At 46.3% G+C, this 23,283-nt stretch overlaps 1 protein-coding gene across 5 annotated transcripts in view; it reads left to right on the top strand.

The window, feature by feature from the left end:
* Positions 1 to 23,283, top strand: part of LOC142567838 (nischarin-like) — a 191,586-nt gene that overhangs the window by 46,514 nt on the left and 121,789 nt on the right. For all 5 annotated transcript variants that reach the window (XM_075677991.1, XM_075677987.1, XM_075677989.1 and 2 more), the window contains one exon: positions 9,011 to 9,155. In XM_075677991.1, coding sequence (XP_075534106.1) covers positions 9,011 to 9,155 — 145 coding nt within the window. The remainder of the gene's footprint in view (positions 1 to 9,010; positions 9,156 to 23,283) is intronic.

Consider the following 23,283-nt stretch of genomic DNA (forward strand, 5'->3'; position numbering starts at 1 on the left):
AAACGTAATTAAAGTGCAAAAAATAACACTTCGACGAAATAACCAACGGATCCCCACGAAACATACGATATTGACATTTGGAACAAGCACTGTACCCAATTCACTCGATGCAGGATACTTGAAAATTAACGTCGTACTGTACATACCGAACCCGACACGTTGTTTCAAGTTCCAGAGGTTCGGGCATGCATCACAATCATGCAGAGGCAAAAAAACATGCGCGAAGTGTAGTGCCAATGACCAAACTGCAATGCTCCCACACATTGTGTCAATTGCGAGGGTGATCATCCAGCTTACTCGCAGAGCTGCCCTTGCTGGAAACAGAAAAAGAAATCATCACAATTACTGTAAAGGAAAATATTTCATTCTATGAAGCGAGAAAAAGGATAGGGCACTTACCTCAAGTGAGCTATGCCAGTGTGACGTGGCAGGGGGCAGCGCCACACCGGTTTCAGGAGTCTACAGGGTCCACGTCTGGCATCCTTGTAGGAACTCCATTCACCCCTTTGGTGGCTGCAGCCAGTGCTGCTCCATCATCATCAAAGACGGGCCGGCAGACTGGAGTGCTGCAGGGCCCAAAGTTGAATCGAACTCCATGGCCTGAGACGCACATCTTGGCGCCTCTTGATCATTCAGTGCCTCGGAGGAGGTGATGGAGGTCGACCCGAAAACTCCGGCGTCATTGATGTCGAAAGATGCATGCTCCTTGGGGCATGCCAAGAAAAACAAGCTTCTTGTAACTGCACCGAAAAAAAGACAGGTAACCTGAAGGGTTACCACCCTTAATGAGATTAATCAACTTTTTAATGTCACCTACAACATATAAGCTCATGCACATAAGTAAATTTTTTCAATTCCATTAATATAGCTTTCATCGTTCATTGGAATTGCAGAGGTCTAATCTACAATCTAGGTGACATCAAAGACATTATAGATAAGTTATCGCCAGTGGCATTCTGTCTTCAGGAAACAAATTTAGGCCCCAAAAATACACATTTTCTTAAAGGTTTTACTGTCCTAAAAAAGGAACGTGAGCGCTTGAGCAGTCTGTTGGGAAGTATCGCTATTGTTGTTCGAGGCAGCATCCCCACAGGGAACGTTCTATTAAAGGGGCCCTGAACCAACTTTCTCTGAAGCCTCAAAAGCACCTTCGGACAAGTTTTGTACCTCCCAGGAATATATGATCGAAATAATTTTTTAAGAAGACCTAGCAGGAGCATAGATATCATGAGAGGAATATTTATATCTCTCATTTGTCTTCAACGTCCTCCGATTCGACGGAGGGAGGCGGAGCCTATGGTGATGCCCCACCCACGGCGTTATGTCACCAGGCTTTAATGTTGTGTTTCTTCTTTTGCTGCTACTTTCCCTGTAAATTAACGGGTGCTGTTGGCAAAATGGTATTTCTGGTCTCCTGCTTCTGAGTGCGCACGGCTGTACAACTGGTCCTTCAAACCGCTGTTTGTAACATTGTCTGTCCGCCCTCGCAGGGGCGTCTGCGTCAGCAGGCGTTTGGTGTGTTGCGACACCACGTACCCGAGCACACAAGGGTTGGACCCTCTCACGTGTAGTCGTGTGCGGCTTAGCCGTGTCTGGGGAAAGGGGATCCTGGGAGTTGAGCCGATGCCGGTTGTTTGGACCTTTAAGGCCCCTCGGCCAAGGCAACACACTTCTTTGGCCTCTGCTTCACAAAGACGGCACCCCCGGACTGACCCATCCGGAGGAAATTGGTAGTTGCCTTTTCCTGTCCCCCTCTCCATTTTTCGTCTTTCTCTCTTCCTTTCAATTTTCCTGCCTTCTCCTCTCTTCTATTTACTTCCGACTTTCCTGGCAGCGAGGGTTAACCTTGTGTGGGTGGCCAACCTTGGGTACTCCAGATTGGGTTATAGTAGCACCGTACAACTGGCGAGGGCTTGTCTTACTCGTAAGACTTGCTCCATCCCCATGTTGGGCTCGGTGGTGGGCAGTTGGCGCTGCTGCCGAACTCAAGACTCCTATATGGCTTCAAGGAAACCACTTTCCCTTGATCGTCCTCTAAAAACAGAGTGCACCGATGCGACGTTTCGATTTTTTTGAAGAACAATCAAGAACACTTCCCTAAGTACCAAGTAATCCACAGTGAAGGCACCAAGAGCGTGCGTAAATTCTCCCCCTTCTTGGTGGCGAAATGCCTCGCAAACACTATCGAACCTGGCTACAATGCCACAAAGATGTTCAATGGAAATCTGCTCCTTGAATTGAAGGATAAAACTCAACATGATAAAATTAATGACATGAATTGCATTGGTGATGTAGCAGTAACTGTGTCGGCACATCGAACCATGAACACGAGCCGTGGAGTAATCTCTGAAGACGACTTCATGGACCTTAGTAATGAACAGCTGCTTGAAGGTTTCCAGGACCAAAATGTGATCAAGGTAGAAAGAATCCTAATCTGCAGGAACAATGAACAACTTCCAACAAAGCACATTGTACTAACCTTTGGTACTAGTGTGCTGCCTAGTACATTGGATGCAGGCTATATCAAAGTATGTGTTAAGCTGTAAATCCCAAATCCTCGACGGTGCTTTAAGTGCCAGAGGTATGGGCACGGATCCCAGACATGCCGAGGAAGGCAGACTTGTACGAAATGCAGCTCGAACGATCATCCATCAGACACTTGTGACTTATCTCCACATTGCGTGAACTGTGATGGAAGCCATCCAGCTTACTCTAGGACGTGCCCTAAATGGAAGAAAGAAAAAGAAGTAATTGCACTAAAAGTCAAAGAAAATATAACATTTCACGAAGCAAGAAAATGTCTTTCGTACTTAGATGACACAAGCTTTTCCGAGGTGGCGCGACAGGTGGCAGCATCACAAATGCCTCAGGAGTCTACTGCGGTCACTCATAGTGGTCCGGTAATCACTCCGCCTGCCCCCTTGGTGGCAGTAGCAAGTGCTACTCCATCAACATCAAAGGTGGGCCTGCAGACTTCCGTTCCGCAGGTCCCAAAACTAATCCGAACTCCACGGCCTGGGACGCGAGTTTCAGGGCCTAGTTCACGATCTTCCAGCGCCTCCGAGAAGGTTATGGAGGTCGATGGAAAATACCCGGCGTCATCGACGCCGAAAGATCAGCGCCCTCACGAGCACGCTAGAAGAAATAAAATACCTGTAACTGCTCAAAGAAAGGGACCGGTAACCTAAACGGTTACCGTCCTTGTATACGTAGCTGTTCATCTTTAACATGTGCTCTTGAACACAGACAACAAAAATTTTCCTCGATATGGCTACTCAAATAATTCAGTGGAATTCCAGAGGCCTATTTAATAATCTAGATGAGGTCAAAGATCTACTAGAGGAATTTCAGCCACGACTGTTCTGTGTTCAAGAAACACATTTAAAGTCTACACACAAGAACTTCTTAAGACAGTACATAATTTTCCATAAAGATAGAAATAATGGTAATTCTTCTTCAGGTGGTGTGGCAATCATAGCCCAAAAGTCAGTAGCATGCCAGCATAATCAAGAATCTCCCTTATGAGACCCTAAACTGCGTCTTAGGTCTTTACAATAAGATCTTCACAACTGGTCATATACATTCATCTTGGAAGCAGCCAATACTCAAACTCGGCAAAGAGCCTTCCTTAGTTAATAGTTACAGACTAATTGCACTCATTAGCTGCTTACTTAAAGTATTTGAAAAGATGGTTAACCGTCGCCTTGTGTTTTTTTTTTTGGAATATAATAATATATTGGGACCCTCGCCAATCTGGCTTCCGAAGAGTGAGGTCTACTACCGATAATCTAGTTCTCCTTGAATCATATATACGTGATGCATTTGTATATTGCCAATACTATCTATCTGTATTCTTTGGTCTTGAGAAGGCAGATGATACTGCCTGGCGACACGGTATTCTGCAAGACCTGTCGTCCTATGGAATTTGTGGTAGTATGCTGCATATTTTGCAAAATTACTTATCTGAAAGAAAGTTCCGCGTAAGAATTGGCAATGTACTATCGCGCACCTTTGTTCAAGAAAACAGTACCACAGGGAGGAGTACTAAGTTGCACACTTTTTTATAATCAAAATGAACTCTCTCCGCTCTGTTATACCACCAATGGTGTCTTATTCTGTCTATGTGGACGACATCCAAATCAGCTTTAAATCTTGCAACCTGTCCATATGTGAACGCCAAATACAGTTCAGTGTTAACCGGCTCGCGAAATGGGCAGATGGAAACGGGTTTAGATTCAATGCAGAAAAGACTTCCTGTGTGCTGTTCTCCAGGTGTAGAGGGGTATGTCCTGACCCTTGTATTACGATGCATGGGAAAAACCTGATAAATAGAAAAGAAAAAAAATTTTCTAGGTGTAATCTTCGATAGTAAGCTAACCTTCATGCAGCATATAAAACAATTGAAGCTGAAATGTCTTAAAACCATGAACCTTTTAAAGATTTTATCTCATCAGTCGTGGGGAACAGATAGGTATTGCCTCCTATCTCTTTTTAAAAGCCTTGTGTTGTCACGCATAGACTATGGATGCATTGTTTACCAGTCGGCTTCAAAGACAACACTTAAGCTACTCGATCCTGTCTATCACTTTGGTATCCGCCTAGTTCTTGGTGCCTTTGGTACGAGCCCCGTCCAATGTCTATATGCAGAATCGGATCAGTGGCCGCTGAATTATCAACGTACATATCTGGGAGTCACCTATGCAATAAGAATCATGTCATTAAAACAACATCCATGCAAAGCACTCATAAGTGATCAGTCCACAAATCAATTGTACTTAAACAGGCCTTCACACGCCCCGCCATTCCCGTTGGCAGTAAAATCTGTTGCGGAAAAACTCGGGGTAGTTTTCACAGATCTACAGGAAAGCGACAATGCTGAACCCATCCCACCTTGGGAGCAATGTACAATTACCTGTGACTTGTCCTTTACAGAACTGAACAAAAAGAGTTGTCGAAGTGCCCTTATCCAGCAACATTTCTTGGCCCTTGAAGACAAGTATAGATCGATGGAATTTCTCACTGATGCTTCAAAGTCTGCAACTTCGGTATCATGTGGAGCCCATGGCCTAAACTTTTCCAACACTAAAACCTTGCATAACCATAGCAGCATTTTTACAGCCGAAGCGTACGGTATCCTGATCACTGTTGAATACATAGTGCAGCTCGACATACAAAAGTCCATAATATACACAGATTCCTTAAGCGTTGTCACAGCCCTGTCCTGTGGCAAAGCAAGCCGAAACCCTGTATTAAACATGCTCCTTAAACACATTCATGTGGCATATAAACAAAACCTTGGTCTTGTATGCTGGGTGCCAGGACACTCTGGGATCGCAGGCAATGAAATGGCAGGCAAAAATGCTGGACAAGCGGCTCATCGGGATATTATTGATGTAAGCTGGGTACCTGGTGTAGATATGAAAGCTGCGGTACGAAAGGTGCTTCATAACCATTGGCAAGATGAGTGGGACAAGCAAGTGGAAAATAACCTGCACCTGCTTAAACCGCGATTAACCAAACCTTTCCCACTGAAGCTTGATAGACACACCGAAGTCACCCTAGCACGACTCAGAATAGGACACACTTATGGCACAAACAAACACCTATTGACTGCAACTGACCCACCGACATGCACAAGCTGCGGTGAGAACTTAACCGTCCTACATGTCCTCATTCAATGTCCCGAACTTCACTAAGAGCGAGCAGCTCATTTTAAGGAACTCTACACACACCATATACCACCCCATCCCTCGATGTTCTTATCAGAGGAGGCTCTTTTTAACTTTAAAAGAGTGCTTAATTATCTTGCTCAAGCTAACTTTCTAGATATCATCTCATTCCATGCTAACCATCGGATTGTGCCTCACAGATGAAGTACAATCTGATGCACATAAGTATGTCTGAGCTCTCTTGCACTTCTTGCGTGAGCAAGAATTGTACAGCAAGGGACTCGGTCAATCTGCAACAATTTACCATGTGTGCCTATAACCAATGCATTTAAGACTTTATATTTCTCTTCATAATTTTAGAATTCATTCACTAGTATTTATAGATTTGTCTTACGTGTAGGCCTCTATACAGCCTCTATTTTACGTCATAGTACCAAACCCACAATTTTACTAAACAAAAACACATGTCCTGGCGCTCTTTGGCCTTATATGCCCTTGCGCCATTAAACATCAATCATCAATCAATCACCAATCATTTCTTGAGGTAGTAGTGCCAAGCCTGCAAGTGAACGGCTGCGGCGAACCTCGTACTGTTGGGCTTTCATCGTTGGCAGACGGTGTCCCTCAGGTAGCACTAGGTAGTAGCTGGCTTACCCCGCACCTGCCACCACAATTGTGACAATGGATCATGTTTATTTACAAGATGAAGAAGGCAAAAGTTTCACCTGCTGTGGTTGCTCAGTGGCTATGGTGTTGGGCTGCTTAACACGAGCTTGCGGGATCAAATCCCGATCATGGCGGCTGCATTTCGGTGAGGGCGAAATGTGAAAACACCCGTGTGCTTAGATTTAGGTGCACATTAAAGAACCTCAGGTGGTCCAAATTTTCGAAGTCCCCCACTACGGCATGCCTCATAATAAAATTGTTTTAGCATTGAAAACCCCATAATTTTTTTATGCAAAGGTATCGCTCAGCAAAAGCAGTTCACAGTGCTGCACAAAAGCCAGCAAAGCAGCTTCGTCCTCCTGTTCATCCAAACTCTGCTTGCACGTTTCAATATCATATGATCCAAGTTTCACTCACTTTTGGTGACCTGCTGTCTGACTTGTTATAAGAGATGTTTGGAAGTAACATGCGATCATGGTATTGCAGTCATTACACGACGCATATTGTTATTTGGTCACACTAGGGGACTGATGAGGGAGATAGTCCGAAGCAGGGTTGCATGCTGTTTAGAAGCCTTTGTGGAAATTACGGCAGCCGTTGTTTGCAGTAACACAAGGGCCAATAGCTCTGAAAGATTTGAAAGCATCATGTTTCCTGAGACCCGGCCGATGGGTTTAGTTAGGTTGATAGGCTCTCTGCAGCAAGCAGCACGTGCTAGGTGAGCTTCAGCTAGGTGACTGGCCATGGCTGCCTGGTGTTGAGCGATCGAGCAGTTACGAGACGCTCTCCCTATGTCCATAATTCTCTGCCAACTTCGTACTTGATGCCTTTTATGCGTGTCCCCTTTCCTCAGATCCATCACTCGACTCCCCTTAACAATTTTTTCTGTTAGTCACTTTCACACTCTGCAACATTCACCGGTTTGGTGAGCGGCGCGGCGGCTGCTAACATTTCTATATTTCTGTTTCTGCGTGGATTTCGAGGCCATTCTCCTACCTGCCTTCCCACCTATCTTTTGTTGCGGTTTCTTAGCTTCCCTGACCCAGCACCCCTCTCACTGATATATTTTGCTGTGCGCAAATCGGCGTTCTTTTAAAGCGAAGCTTTTTTTTTTCTCGAAAGTTTGCCCACCACAGGGGTGGTTCAGAGTGTGTATGTACATGCAATGAGCGTGGCAGAGAGGAAAGAAGACTAGGGAAACTCGTTTGAACCTTTGCGCCGCATCGAATATGGAAAATGCGCTCTGGAGCTCCCTGGGCATTGATCGTCATATTGGGTTCTTGGCAGCTGTAATTATCCGTGACCCCCCCGCAAAACCACTAGAAATTGCAGAGCTTACCTTTCTACTATACCCAAGTCCAGAGAGAAGCTAAATAGAATGGTAGAGGGAGGAAGGGGAGGCAGAGAATGGGTAGAACTGATGCAGTCATGAAATGAGTGATTAACAGCCTTGCCACTCATTGCTCGCAGTTCTCACACAAGGGAGGGAGGGAAGGGATAGAGAAAAGGTGACATAAGAAGGCAACCAAATGCTGCTGCTATAGACACGACAGTGGTCATGGGCAAACTGGATGAACTTGTTTTAGGTACGGTGACATGACAACCCCCTTCTCCCCCTTCGGACTTTCCCTTTCATCCATGTCATTCTTTCAGAGCCTACCTCCTGAAACTTTGTTCCGTGGGAAACGAAGGGGGGGGGGGGTTTCCTGCAGTCATTGGCTGACTGTAGGACAAAGGCCTCTCCCAGTGATCTCCGATTGCCGTCATTGACTGCGCTTTCCTTCTCTTGGCACCTATTCTGTGACTATAATACCATAACAGACCACTGATTATCCACCCTATGCATTACATGTCCTCGCAAATGCTGGCATGATGTGGGGAAGAAGACGATGATGACAAACGTGCGAGCAGTGGCTTGAGTGTGTCCCTGTGACTTGTGCAATCATGCACACACTAGGCACACCTTTAGTAAGTCAGAACCGGGGGGGGGGCAGCCGTGCCTTCAGGGAAGTGTGCTTCTCTTGCACCCTGAAGGCCCGGCGTCGAATCCCACCCAGACTTTGAAATGTACCACATTTTATTTTCAAAGCCACTAATTTGCTTTGTTTGCAGGAAACTCCCTAAGAAATGCAACTTCAATCCGAGCATTTGTTGACGTGTTTTTACTCTTGCCGACGTCGGCCATTTTCCGTCGCGGGGCAGTTTTGCCAAGGTCAAAGCCAACATAGACACTTAAGGCTTTCACCTTAATAAACAAACACAAGTGCTACATGCATGTCTTATGCCTATGCTCATGTGGGGCAGCCACAGCAATCACAGGAACGAAGCCAACCATGGAGTCATGTCATGACACATGCATCGGCTGATTATCAAAACTGAAAGTGAGTCATACAAACAAATATTGTCGAGTTGTTTAGAATTAGCGTTGGAGCTTGCCAGCATTTTTTTCTAATGCTTAGAGGGCTCAGACTTTCATTTATCACAAAATAATGACATCAAAGATGTTAGTACACTGTTTAGCATCTGCACTGCAAACAGAGAACCTTAGGGAGATAGCACAAGAATGCTGCTGGTTCCTTGTCTCCCATCTAGGCTTTTCCTTGCAGTTTTGAACCGTTCAGGTTATTTTGATTGCCTTGTGTCACAGTGGTGGCTGTGTTGTGTTTGTGGTCCAGGAGGTGCGCACTGTTGTAGCCGACTTGGCTGAGCAGCTGTTTGAGACGGGCGAGCAGACCCTGGCTGGTGACTCCCGCTTCTGCACCACCCCACTGCAGCTGCACTGCCTCACCGAGAGGCTCAAGTTGGCTGAGCCCACCTGCAGTGAGTGCTGTCACACCTCCTCAAGGCTACGCTCCATTTCAACTGGCAAGCAGGAGGGACTCCTCGCACTGCTCACATTTGCGAACCAAAAAAATAGTGTCAGTTATGAAAGAGATTGGAATGCATTGTGTAATTAGATGTGAAATGTAAATTTGTCACACAATGTGATTTAATTATTACATGGAAGGCACATGTCTGAACTTGTTTGCTACCTAAGGAACGGAGTGACGCAGTGCACTGCTTGCAATCATGACCGAAACATTGTGCATCGCCTATGGCCAGTACACAGTGGCGCAAATAATATGCAGTCTGACATAACTAGTGGTGTGCAGATACGGAATAGTAAATTTCAAATCAGATACAGAATGGAATCAAGAAAAAAGAATCGAAATATCGAACTGAGTATCAGAAAATTTTTCTCTTAATCTAATGCTTGCAAATTTTGAGCAAGAAATGTGTTGCTTCACATGCTCAAGTCTCCTAGCATTGTGTAACAAGAATCTAGCAAGCTATCGGTAACTTAGGCTCACAGAAATCAAGATATGTATAGAGTACAGTCTACTCTTATTAAGAGGAACTCCTGATGAGCATGCCAATGCCGATTACAGCCAGCTCAGTTGTAGTGTGTGAAAGTCTGGAAAATAATTTTTTATCAATAGGATGTCTATTGAAGTCTTTTTTCCCCCCCTCTGAAGCTAATGAATTAGTGATATTCTATTGTACTGAACACCAATGAAATTATCAGTTAAATAGTGGACCTGGGTATTTCAGCAATCTTTTATTGCATAGAAAGGTCTGCTTTTCAGTTTCGCTCCAAAATACAGCAGAGCTATGTCAACTTTACATCAGGTGGTTATCGCAAGGCCAACCTTTGTGACAGACGAAAGGACCACGCATCATGTGACTCCATCACCACTCCAGGCATAGCCAGGAGTGCTGGTAAAGAGCAGATGCCATGCGCGACATTTCATTGTCAGGTTCAGCGTGATTTGTCACCTGTAAAAGATTCTGAAATATGGTGGGTTGCGGCAAGCTCGCACAACACCTTCCCGCCTTCCGTCTCCTTGTTCATCCACCATCTGTGTGCAAATGCATGCTTTAAGGAAAAACAGAAATCGCAGACTCTTCCACTCCACGCTCGGTGTTTATTGTAACAGTAAAGTGAAGGACATGCGCCAGGAGCGTTAAAAAGTATTCTTTGTCTTCTTTTATGTGAATCTCAAGCACCTTCTCACCGGCACACTGGTTAGTTTGAAGCCTGCAAGTGGTAGAGATGCTGCACAGTCCGACATATTTATTTTTGTCAGACTTTTTCAAGAGACATCGACTAACATAATTATTATGACCAGGAAATTTCCTTGATTACAGCCAGGTCCCACAAAAGTTGTGGAATTTTTTTCGTCCATAATAAGAATGACGTTGCCTACTTTTGCTGTACTGCAAGAAGTGCCGTTGACGTATTGAGCTGATAGTAGCTGCAAAATATATTGTTACGTTGCAGAAGTCTCATGCAAATATGTATTTACAATATTTACAAGAGAGACAACGATGCATAAGCAAGACGGCTGTCGAGACTGATTCCACCTCTACACGTCTAATCGTCTTCTTCTGACTGGCGCTGTAACATAACCCCACCTGTAAAGGCGCCATCGCGGTGCTTACTATAAGGGAGGTGAACTCGCGGCAAAGTAATGCTTCAGCTGTGACACATGCACAACATCCATGGGGACACGTTAGTCCAGCGGAGCGATCTCGTCATTCACATCACCAAGCTGATGCAGTATTGTGTAGGGGCCTGTGTAGCAAGGCAGCAGCTTTTCACACAAGCCGACGCAGTGACATGGCGTCCAGTCCATAGGAAGACAACGGAGCCAGGAGGAAAATCGAACGTCCTGATGTTGCCTGTCGTACCGGGTCTTTTGCATGACCTTAGACTCAGTGAGCTGGGAGCCAGCAATCTGGCATGCTGTATGAGCTCGGGTGAAGATGTCTTGAGCATATTCAGTGGGAGTGTTCGTCGACAAATGAAGCAGCGCGTCAAAGGGCAAAAATGGGTGGCGCCTGAACAGAAGGTAAAAGGTTGAAAAGCCAGTGATCTCCCGGCGGGACGAATCATAGGCGAAGGTCACAAAGGGTAACATGCTGTCCCAATCACTGTGGTTGTCGGAAATTTACATAGACGGCATTCCTGTCAACTTGCGATTGAGCCGCTCCATCAGTTCGTTTGTCTGTGGGTGGTAGTCAGTGGAAAGCTTGTGCTCGGCAGAACAGGAGCGAAGTAGGTCTTCAACTACTCAGGACAAGAAAGTGCAGCTGCGCTCAGTGAAGAGCTGCCAGGGTGCGCCGTGATGGAGGAGGATGTCTGTAAAAGGAAATCTGCCACCTCATTTGAACAGCTTGTGCGCAGAGCTCGCATAATTGCGTACTGGGTCATGTAATCAGTTGCGACAATGACCCACTTATTGCCATATTTCGATGTTTGAAGAGGGCTGAGAGGATCAAGGCTGATGCGAAAGAATGGTTCTGAGAGCACATCGATGGGGTGAAGGCGTGCAGCGGCCAGCACAGCAGGTTTTTTTGTGGCGCTGACAGAGCACACAGGCTGCAACGTAGCAATTCAGAGCGTTAAAGGCCTGGCCAGTAGAAGCGGCACCATACTCATTCATAAGTTTGCGAAATGCCGACGTGGCCTGCAGTAGGGGCGTCATGCAACTGCTCAAAAACTGATGTCTGGAGCTGGCATTGCACAACGAGTAAAAGTTTTGGTACTTCATGGTATAAGCTGTAACTATGGAAAATGTCATCGCGGAGCACTAACATGCGCAGCATGGGCTCCGGATGTATAGAATCGAGACGATTGATAACACGTAAGCAGTCATCATGCCGTTGTTCAGTGCGGATGTCGTGCAGATGACCCGGACACAAGAGTTGGGGGTCATGCGCATCATATTCAGGGCAGTTGACAGGACAGTCAGCAGTCGACAGTCGGCATCCTTGTGCAAACAGCCCAACTTGTATAAAACAGCAAATTAATATTCTTGGAGCCGTAGCACCCATCTACCCAATCGTCCAGTGGGGTCTTTAAGCAAGGAGAGCCAGCACAAGGCGTGGTGATCGGTAACCACGAAAAAATGTGCGGCCGTACAAGTAGGGGCAGAATTTGGTGACTGCCCAAACTAAAGCCAGGCACTCCTGTTCTGGAACTGAAAAATTCCTCTCGGCGGGTGACAGGAGGCAGCTGGCGTATGCAATTACGTGCTCTGTGTTATGCTGCCATTGAACAAGTGCAGCCCCAATTCCATGGCCACTGGCATCTGTGGGAAGTTCAGTGACGGCAGACAGATCACAGTGAGCCAGCAATGGGGGAGCCGTTTGCAAGTGAACAAGGGCGGAGAAGGCTTTGGTCTGAGCAAGGCCCCACGTGAAAGCAACATCCTTCTTAAGTCGATGAGTAGGCATGCAGTTTTGGCAAAATTTTTGATAAAACAATGAAATATGAGCGTAGCCCAACAAAGCTTCTACGTCTGCAGTGGAAGACTGAACAGGAAAGTTCAGGACAGTGTAAACCTCGTCAGGGTTGGGTTGAATGCCAGCGGCACTGATGAGATGTCCAAGAACGGTAATTTGGCGATGTCCTAAGTGGCACTTGGATGAGTTCAACTGCAGGCCGGCACGTTGGAAAATGGCAAAAATAGCTGATAGACGATTAGATGACACGACAGCCATGTTGTCGTTATCTCTCTTCTAAATATTGTAAATATATCTTTATATGCGACTTCTGCAATGTAACAATATTCTATGCGCCATCTCTTCCAGAAGGCATCGAGACAAGCTTATTCTTCTTCTTTTTTTTTTTTTGTCTCCATCGTCCCTTCATTCTTTTGTAGAATTTGGCTCCTTCTCCGTAGTACTGTTGTCAGGAATGGAGATTAGCCTTCGGTTGATCAGAAAATGAGCTGGTGTAAGTGGCAGCTCTTCCAGCTGAGTCGATACTGTTGTCAATGGGTGCGAGTTTACCAGTGATTCAACTCTGTCAGTACAATCTCTAATTCAACAAAGTTCAGAAAAGTTGTAAAGATTTTCGTAGCACTACCTTGACTGTGTGTATGAGTAGTTCCCAGAAACCGCACCGCCATGGTGAACGTCCTGCTATAAACTTCCACTTAATCCTTTGTTCTCTGAAGTATTGCAGCACACGTTCATCTCGAACTGGCTCCCTGATTTCCTTTAGTTCTTTTGCTGCTCTTTTGAATGTGAGACAGTTGTCGGAATACTGTCCTGCAGAGAGACCTTGTCTTGCTGTGAACCGTCTGAATGCAACTAAAAAGTCTGCCGTACTGAGGCGGGATACAAGTTCGAGGTGAATTGCCTGTACAACAGCACAAGTAAAGATAACAACATATTCTAGCATTGGGCTGGAAGTAGTTGCATGGTACTAGTACATTGGACTTGCAAAGTCTATGCCTGCAGTGGAAAATGGTTTGCATTCTGTCAGTCTATCTTTGGGTAGAGGTGCAAACGGTTCACTCATTGGTTCAGCTGCAAGTCTTCTGCATACGCTGCAATGACCAATAATTTCTTTCACCATTTGTCAACCTCTAATGATCCAGTAGTTCTGTCTTAATTGAGTTGGTGGTCAAGGATTCCAGTATGTAGAAGGCGTCGGCGTTCTCTTTTTCTGACTTGTTTCGTGAATTCTTGCTCTACCAGAAGAACGATAGGATGCTTCTTGTCATTCGTGAATTCTCAACTCTTCCGCCCACTGTGATCAAATTGTTTTCATCTTTGTAAAGAGCAACTTTCATTGCGATTGTATTAGATGAATAACCTTTGTCAAACGTAATTTCTTGTATCTTAGAGATCCAAAATTTCTTTGCTCTTTCTGTCTCAATCGTTAACAGTGGCCCTGTTATCCTTGCTTCCGAAATCCAAGCAGTGATGTCCAAGCCATTGGGATTGGGTAAGATTGTTAATGCGGGAGAGGCCGAGCAAAGGAGATGTATTCTTGGTTGTCACTTGTAATATTCTTGTTTCTTCTCCAGTTTTCTCAGGAGCCTTGAAAATTTCAATTGGCCAAAACAAGGCTTTCTTAATCAGCCACTCAGGTCCATTCCACCAAAGTGTGCTTTCTTGAAGACTCTTGTCAGTCTGCTGGGATATGTTCTGATGGAGAATATCACCATTGACCTGGTAAACTTGGGACTTGTATTTCCTTTGCCCTGTTCGATACGAAAGGCTTCCATTTATCAGAGTAAATTTATCCACCCAAGTACAGCCATTGGGTCAGACCACAAGTGCGTTTCATAGTCTGTCGATGTGCCTCTATGCACGGTCTGCATGAGTCGTGCTGCCATAGGAGCTCCCAATGGTTCTAATTGCCGAAGCGTTAACCTTTTCAGTGGTGCCATTCTTGATTTCACGATCACCAGTCGTTATTTCTGAATTCTCTGCCTCTGTTCATGCATAAACTGCGGCTAGCTCAATATACTAATGTGCTGGCATCTGAAAAAAACATGGAAGATGGGCTTGCACGACAGTTCTGCAGCATTGATTATACTTGCGACATGTATCACGTTCAAAAGATGAAGATCTTTGCACCATCTTCCCCAAGAGCCACAAATTTCAACTGGAAGGTGGTCATCCAAATGCAGCTTTTTCTTCCACAACTGTTGGAAAATTAATTTGGCTTTCACTGTGAATGCAAAAAGAAAGCTGTATGGGTCATACTGAGCTGCTGTCTTTCAGACATTCCTTTTTGTGGTTGCCATGGGTGCCACGAGTTGCATAATTTTGGAAGTGTCACATGGTTATTAACACAGCAGCTGAGGCTCCACGGCGTGGAGTAAGTTCCGTCTTGTTTGCCTTGAATTTCTGGCCTGAAAATCTCGTAGCAATTTGGAAAGCTTCTAGTCTGTTAGTCACTTCCCTCTTCAAAAACATAAGCTCAGGAAAACTGCTACTTTCATCTACATTGTTGGACTTGTTTTGGCAATAGCGAAGCACAGTCTCCGGTGGTAGACACCTTTCTACAGCAACCTTCAAAAGGGTGCTGTACTCTTCCTGCTTTACACGTAGGGCCTCAGGACTTCAAACATTCTTGAATATTTCATCATAAAGAAGTCTCAAAGAAATCACGCGGTCAGCTGAAACCACAGGCTTTAAATGAAGCAGTTCACTCGTGTAATCATTCACGGCAACTTCCTTGCTTCCAAAACATTCTTTGAGCATGTCTACAGCAATTTCATAATTGCTCTCTGTCAGTGATAGACCAGTTACGTTGTCTTCTGCCTTGCCTTCAAATACGGTAGCTCTTCAAATACAGTAGAACCTCGTTGTGATGTTTGCGTTACGTACATTTTCTCAGCGCCAAGCATCGCGGAGGAGAAAGGTAGGCGGAGGTGCGCTGTGTTGAACTCTTCTGGCAGTTGCTAGAGGTTTCGTTTGTGATATGGATGTACCGGGTTCGTCTCGTGATAACATCGTCCTCGCACGGGATACGCTGTGTGTATGAGTGAAAGCGTGACAGTGAGCCGACGATGACTGCTCAATCTCGCATGCGCAAAGGAGCAAAAGGGGGAAGGGAGGAAGCGCACTGTCTTCCGTCATGCGCATGGCACCTGAGGAGGGCGTTGTACATTGGCCGCGTGCGGTCTTGCGGGCTTTATATTTCAAACGTGATCTGCTTTAGGGACACAGTCTAGGTGGGCTGATGGCTCATAGCTTTACGTGCACTGTGTTCTCACTGCTCAATTTGTATTGAAGTGATAGACAGTGCGAAGGTAACTTCGCTCACTGCTACTGCTGCGATTCCTCATGCCAGCGTTTTGACAGCGAGCGTCTGTGGTCATCGAGTGATGTGTTCATGTTTGCAGCTACGCGCTTACACCATGCTTGTCGTTTTGTTAGTAAGCGAATGTTTACAAGGGGACATTCTACTCTGGCGGCTGCTCTGTTGGCACGGCTGCATGATCCCTGTCTTGCATACATTCTGCGATGCGGACAATCTAGGCGCACCAAGGGCCGAATGCTTTGTATGTGCTATAGCACCTTTACGCTTGCGCGTCACTCGCATTGACGAAGTGAAACGTCACTGTTTCCTCCTCTTGCTTTTGCCTCCGTCTATGGGCGATGTGCATTGCAGGCCTCCAGTATGGTGCCTCCACTTGCGCGCCCTTGGGTGCAGCGCATCGAGGCACCCTAGCCTCCGGGATCAGTAGTGGTGGTGGTCACTCCGAATGTTCGTCTTAACCGAAGAGCACGTTTGAGTCGGTTCGTCTTAAGCGGATTTTTTTTGCATTGAGTCTGTGGAAAACGAAACAAATGTTCCCATCTTGTTCGTTATATGTGAGAATTCAGCTAGACTGAGTTCGTCTTAACAAGAGTTCACTGTACTTAAATACATCAACACTGGACATATGCTCAGTTTTTGTGTATAGAACACTCGTACTGGTCCCAAAAGAGCACCAGCTTTGAACACTTTCATTGAATTTGTTGATCTCCAGTTTTTGAAGCTTCATAGTAGCTCAAAATTCTCTGTTCTGTCCACAAATTTTGCATTCACTGCTTAGCCCAAGTGCTTGAGTATCGCTTATTGATTTTTGCATTTCTTCTATATGTCTGATAAATTTAGACTTTGCCAAACATATAGATTAGTAGAGGCCCACGCTTTCGAGTTCTGATTCAAATTGCTCGTCCTCTACCAATTGTTCAATTGTGCTATCTAATTCTCATAGAGCTCCCTCTTTCATTAGTAGAATGTTCAAGTTCTCTTGCAGCTTTCCAACAGTCGTTGAGCATATGAGATTAGCAAGGTGAGGTCGTTGTTGACTTTTGTCACGCCGGCCTGCAGTGCACTCCGCTTCCTCTTACGGCGATCCATTCTTGCATAGGCTCGTGGCGGTATTTGCAGTGAGCGCAGATTGTAGGCCTAGTTGCTGTTCCAGGGTCGGATAGTAGTGGTAGAAGGTGCCAGGTGTGGACATTAGTGGACGTAGCTGAGTCAATCTTTGTGAGGGCAGCTTCTTCAGAGGTCCCCTTCAGTGAGGTCGTCGTTGTTGGAAGTAATGTTTTCAGCACCATACTTTTAGAAATGACAGAAGTCGCAGACCCTTCTACTCCTCGTTCGGTGTTTATTGTAGCATAAAGTGAAGAATAAGGGCATGTGCCAGGAGTGTTAGCAAGTATTCTTTGTCTTCTTTTGTATGAATCTCCAACATATGCAACCGGGACATGACACTGTCATGCCCGCCATGTAAATCCAAAGCTAGTCGTGTGATGGGTTGCTTGAAGCTACAAAGAGACGTCTGTTAATGTTTGCTGGGCCTGAGTCGGCAAAACAAATGAAGAATCTTGGCTGTTGCTTTGTTCATTCTATTGCTTGATGTGCTTTCTATACCTTCTCTAGCTAACAGTACAGTACTCAAATACCTTCAGTGTGTCTACCCAAGTTTTTGAAGACAAGGCGTTTTTTGAAGACGTCTTTTTTGAAGGTAAGGTGTGTTGAGATCAACCACTTTTGTGCCATCAAATTAGTCTATATAAGGCCGTTGACAACGAAAAAGTCATCAAAATGAAGTTTGGAATGAAATAGACATGCACCAAGAACTATGCATGAAACAGTAATAATGTACAATTAGCGAAAAAAGACCAAAATGACACTCGGATGCGCTTGTTCAAACTGCGCGCACCTAAAACTGGAACCAGAATTGTGGCTATACTCAACAAAGCGTGTGGGCTGATCCTGGAGATAGTGCAGTCTAAAAATGTGGGCCATTGCAGAAAGTAGTGCAGCCTACAAAGTAAGGTCAAGGTTAAGTAAAGGGCTCTATTGTAAGGTGGTACTAAAGCAGGGCATGGTTGCACAGAAGTAGCTGAGCCAACTCAACAGCGATAGACATCGAAGAAAGACAGTTTTCCGGGTGAGCCTCTCTTCCCTCTCGAATAACAGTGGTGTGACCTGTAGTATTGAAAATATGGTGTCACGGTATACATTGCGACTACTACATTCTGGAATAAAATGTTAAAGTGTCATCATCATCATTCATTCATCATCAGCCAATTTTATGTTCACTGCAGGATGAAGGCCTCTCCCTGCAATCTCCAATTACCCTTGTCCTGAGCCAACTGATTCCAACTAGTGCATGCTATCACCGAAAATGAGCATATTTCTAGTGCTAAGAAAAAATTTAATTGGGGAAAAGGCCACTAACGGCTAACATGAAGTCAGTTTAGACAGATAAAGTAATCCTTAAAAACTGAACTGTATTTCTGTTCATTCATGGTAACAATACATTGATTATAAGAAGAGAAAATTAAGGTGAGACAGACAGACAATGAACTTTTATTGAGGTCCTGAGGGACTAGCCGGCGGAGACTCGTTGGGGCCCCCAGCTCACCGCTGGCTGCTCCCATGTTGGAATCGGGAGGCCTAGCCTCTCCGCTCTTTCACGGGCCCTCTGGACGGCCATGGACTGGAGCTTGAGTTCGTTACTAGATGTGGCCTCGTCCCAGTCCCGTTCGCTGGTGAAGGACGTATCCAGTAACGCAGGACACTGCCAGAGCATATGAGGTAGAGTGCTAACCTCCCCACAATCCGGGCACTGTGGGTCAGTTTCTGGGTAAATCCTGCTCAAGAAACCTCGCGAGGGATATGACCTCGTCTGAAGCATCCTAAGCGTGATCGATTGAGATCTGCATTGATTCGGGTGTGGAGGCGGGAAGCGCCTGTGTTCCTCTTTATAATGGGAGACGATCTCATGAAAGGTTAATAAGGGATCGCTGTGGCCGAGCTCCTCCGGATCCAATGTAGCCCCACTGCCGTTGCGGCACATTAATTCTCGCGCACGGCAGTGAGCAATCTCATTTGGGTTCGGGCGGCCCGGCAGCATGTTGTCGCCCATGTGAGCGGGGAACCATATAATATAATGCACGGGGTCACAATTAGTTCTGGACTTGCTTTTCAGAATTGCCTCCACCTGTCTCGCAACCATTCCCGAAGCGAAAGCCCTGACGGCCACGCGTGAGTCACTGTAGATATACGGCCTTTTTGAATCCTGCATCGCCAGCGCAGCCGCCACCTGTTCTGCCACATTGGCCGTCACAGCGCCTACCGAGGCCGCAGATAGGAGCTCGCCCTTTTTGCTGACCACCGTGACCGTGAATTTACCGGAGCACCCATATTGAGCTGCGTCCATGAAGGCTTCCATGCCGACCGTTTTCTTCATTATCGCCCTGGCACGAGCTGCTCGCCTGCCCGCATTATGCTGTGGGTGAACGTTTCTAGGGAAGGGACCGACGACGTAAGTCCCTCTGGAGTTCTCGTCCAGCTGAACCGCCTCGCTGTGACTGTAACGCGGCTGCAAGCTCGCCGCCTCCAAGAGGCGCCACCTCCAAGAGGCGCCACCTCCAAGAGGAGCCCGAAAACCTCGTGATCTGCGCCGCTCGTTGCGCCTCTATGAGTTCAAGGGTGGTGTTATGAACACCGAGCTGCATTAGCCTGTACGTGCTCGCCGTGATCGGAATACCCAGTACCTTCTTGACGCTTTTCCGCATTGTGTCAAGCTTCTCCCTTTCAGTCTTAGTCCACTGCAGGGCCGAGACCACACAGTTGATGTGGCTCATAAGAAAAGCTTGATGCACCCTAAGTAGGTTGTCCTCGCCTAGGCCCCCCTTCTTATTGGAGACTCTTATGATTAATCTGAGAATATTCTCGGTTTTGGCAGTCAGATGCACAATGGTTTTGGCATTACAGCCTCTGGCATTGAGCAACAATCCTAGAATTCTAATCGAATTAACCCTGGGGATCTTCTGACCATCCCGCGTATAGACATCTATGGGAATCTGCTCGAGCGGCACGAGCCCCCGAACCCCCTGCCTTGCCGGTCTGTATAACATGAGCTCTGACTTGGTCGGGGAGAGTTGGAGACCCGTGCCCTCCAGGAAGGACTGGGTCACGTCCAAGGCCTCCTGGAGCGCCTGTGCCACGGCCGCCTCCGAGCCTCCCGGACACCAGATTGTAATGTCGTCGGCGTACAGCGTGTGTCCCACGTTTGGTACGGCGACCAGCCGCTTCGAGAATCCGTGCATTGCAATGTTAAACAGGAGGGGGGAGATCACCACCCCTTGTGGCATGCCTGTTTCCTAGCGAGAATGGTTCTGATTTGGTCTGCTTCACCTTGACGACAGCCGTCCTGCCCCTCAGGAAGGACTCCACAAACGCGAAAAATCTACCTCCCAAGTTCAATGCCGAAATCTAACTTAAAATGAAGTCGCGCGACACGGTGTCGAAGGCTTTGTGCAAGTCTAGTGTAAGAATGTCCCTGACGTCTCTAGTCCTGTTGTCAATAACCTGTCTTTTTAGCAGTAGCAGGACATCCTGCGGGGAAAGAGATGGTCTAAACCCTACCATATTGTACGAGAACAACCCCTCGCGCTCTATGTGTTTTGAGATCCTGTTATGTATACCGTGCTCGGCAACCTTACCTATACATGACGTGAGCGAAATGGGCCGGAGGTTGTCCAGGCTTGGGGGCTTTCCAGGCTTAGGAATCAGTACCACCGTCGCCTGCTTCCACGAGTCCGGAACACTACCTTCCTCCCATACCTTGTTGATTTCCTTTGCAATGGTGCTAATGGACCGGTCGTCCAGGTTCCTCAAAACCCGGCTGGTTATGCCATCCGGCCCAGGGGCCGACCTGCCATTGAGATTGTGGAGCACCTCCCTAATATCTGCCTCAGAAAACGGATCATCAAGCTTTGGGGCGTCCTCCCCCACGTACTCAGGGCATTCCCGTAGTTCATCCTTCCCTACCCGAAGATACTTCATTGCCAGGTCTCGGAGAACGGACACATCGCAATGACCCTCCTGTTTTTGCTTATGTACTAGTCTATCTACGGCGAGTCTCTGATTACCCTTGGTCTGTTTATCATCGAGCAGGTGCTTAAGAAGGTTCCATTTTCCCCCCGTGCGCATTCGCCCGTCTGCTGCCAAGCAGGCTTTGTTCATTATGCAAATAAAAGTGAGGCGTGCAGACAGGACACAAGAGTAAAGAAGTGGACAACACGAATGCCGACTATCAACTGAAGGGAGCACTGAGGCAAAAAAAAGAAAGAAGACGCAAAACTCATCTGCGCATGCTCAGGAATGGTAACACCACGTGTCAATCGGGTACACGTGCCGGTCTACGTGAGAGATTGCTGTTAAGGCACTTAATCTCCTCCATATGTAAAGGAAATGAAGGCTGACTCACGCACGCACTTCCACCATTATAGATATGCCATGCCTCTACCATAAGACGCGTATCTTTATTCTTATGCCTGTACAATATCGCGCATTCATCTAACTCTGGCGTGCAGTTACAATCTCGGCAATGTAGCGAAAGATTAGAAGGAGATCCACCGGTTAACGACCTTTTATGTTCCATTAGCCTCTGATTGATGCACCGTCCCATTTGCCCTACGTAGAACTGGCCACAGCTAAGGGGAATTTTATAAACCACACCCATACGACAGTCAGTAAAACTGTTGTTCTTATTGTGCTTTACTGGACAAATATCTGTTTGTTTTTTTCCTTTTACCCGCTCCTCTTTATTCTGCACGGCAGCGCATATCTTACCTAGCTTATTGGGAGCAGTGAAAGCAACATTAACATCATATCTACTAGCAACTTTTTTAAGCCTGTGCGAGACTGAATGAATATACGGAATAGCCACTACTCTTTTTTTGCTATTACTGTTTTCTGTAATCATGTCCGTCCCTCTCGAAACCGACTTCTTTAGGTGCTCTGCCACAGTGGCTACCGCTGCGCCGGACCTGCGCAAAGAAGTCGGTTTCGAGAGGGACGGACATGATTACAGAAAACAGTAATAGCAAAAAAAGAGTAGTGGCTATTCCGTATATTCATTCAGTCTCGCACAGGCTTAAAAAAGTTGCTAGTAGATATGATGTTAATGTTGCTTTCACTGCTCCCAATAAGCTAGGTAAGATATGCGCTGCCGTGCAGAATAAAGAGGAGCCGGTAAAAGGAAAAAAACGAACAGATATTTGTCCAGTGAAGCACAATAAGAACAACAGTTTTACTGACTGTCGTATGGGTGTGGTGTATAAAATTCCCCTTAGCTGTGGCCAGTTCTACGTAGGGCAAATGGGATGGTTTATCAATCAGAGGCTAATGGAACATAAAAGGTCGTTAACCGGTGGGTCGCCTTCTAATCTTTCGCTACATTGCCGAGATTGTAACTGCACGCCAGAGTTGGATGAATGCGCGATATTGTACAGGCATAAGAATGAAGATACGCGTCTTATAGTAGAGGCATGGCATATCTATAATGGTGGAAGTGCGTGCGTGAGTCAGCCTTCGATTACTTTACATAAGGAAGAGATTAAGTGCCTTAACAGTTATCTCTCACGTAGACCGGCACGTGTACCCGATTGACACGTGGTGTTACCATTCCTGAGCATGCGCAGATGAGTTTTGTGTCTTCTTTCTTTTTTTCGCCTCAGTGCTCCCTTCAGTTGATAGTCGGCGTTCGTGTTGTCCACTTCTCTACTCTTGTGTCCTGTCTGCACACCTCACTTTTATTTGCATAATGAATCCTTACCAACTAGCTCGGCTTTCTGTCGTTCTAGGCTTTGTTCCATTGTTGTCTGTTGAGCTCCAGACAGTGTGCCTCTATGCTGCGATTAAACTCCACGATCTTCTTTCTCAGCCTGCAGTCTAGCCTTTGCATTTTCCACCTCTCCAGCACAGACCTCTTGGCTTCTAGGAGATGCGCCAGGCGCGCATTCATCCTGGGGGTCTTAAAATCCGTGGATATTTCCTTGGTGGCCCTTTCAACGTCTCTCTTGACCTGTGCGAGTAGATCTCCAGTGCACTGTACTCCGACTCATATTCGTCCTGTATCTTTCAGAAGAGATCCCAATCAACATACTTAAATATACTAAGTGGGGCCGCTCTGATCCTGATTGATAACGCTACAATGTGATGGTCGCTCCCTAAATTTTCTTGCAAGTTAGTCCAGGCTGCGTCTGTGTTTCTAACAAAAGCCAGATCTGGCATCGTGTCCCACAAAACCGAGGTGCCTATCCTCGTGGGAAAGCGGGGGTCTGCCACTAGGGTCAACGCGCAGTC

The sequence above is a fragment of the Dermacentor variabilis genome, unplaced genomic scaffold (assembly GCF_050947875.1).
Source record: "Dermacentor variabilis isolate Ectoservices unplaced genomic scaffold, ASM5094787v1 scaffold_14, whole genome shotgun sequence".
NCBI lineage: Eukaryota > Metazoa > Arthropoda > Arachnida > Ixodida > Ixodidae > Dermacentor > Dermacentor variabilis.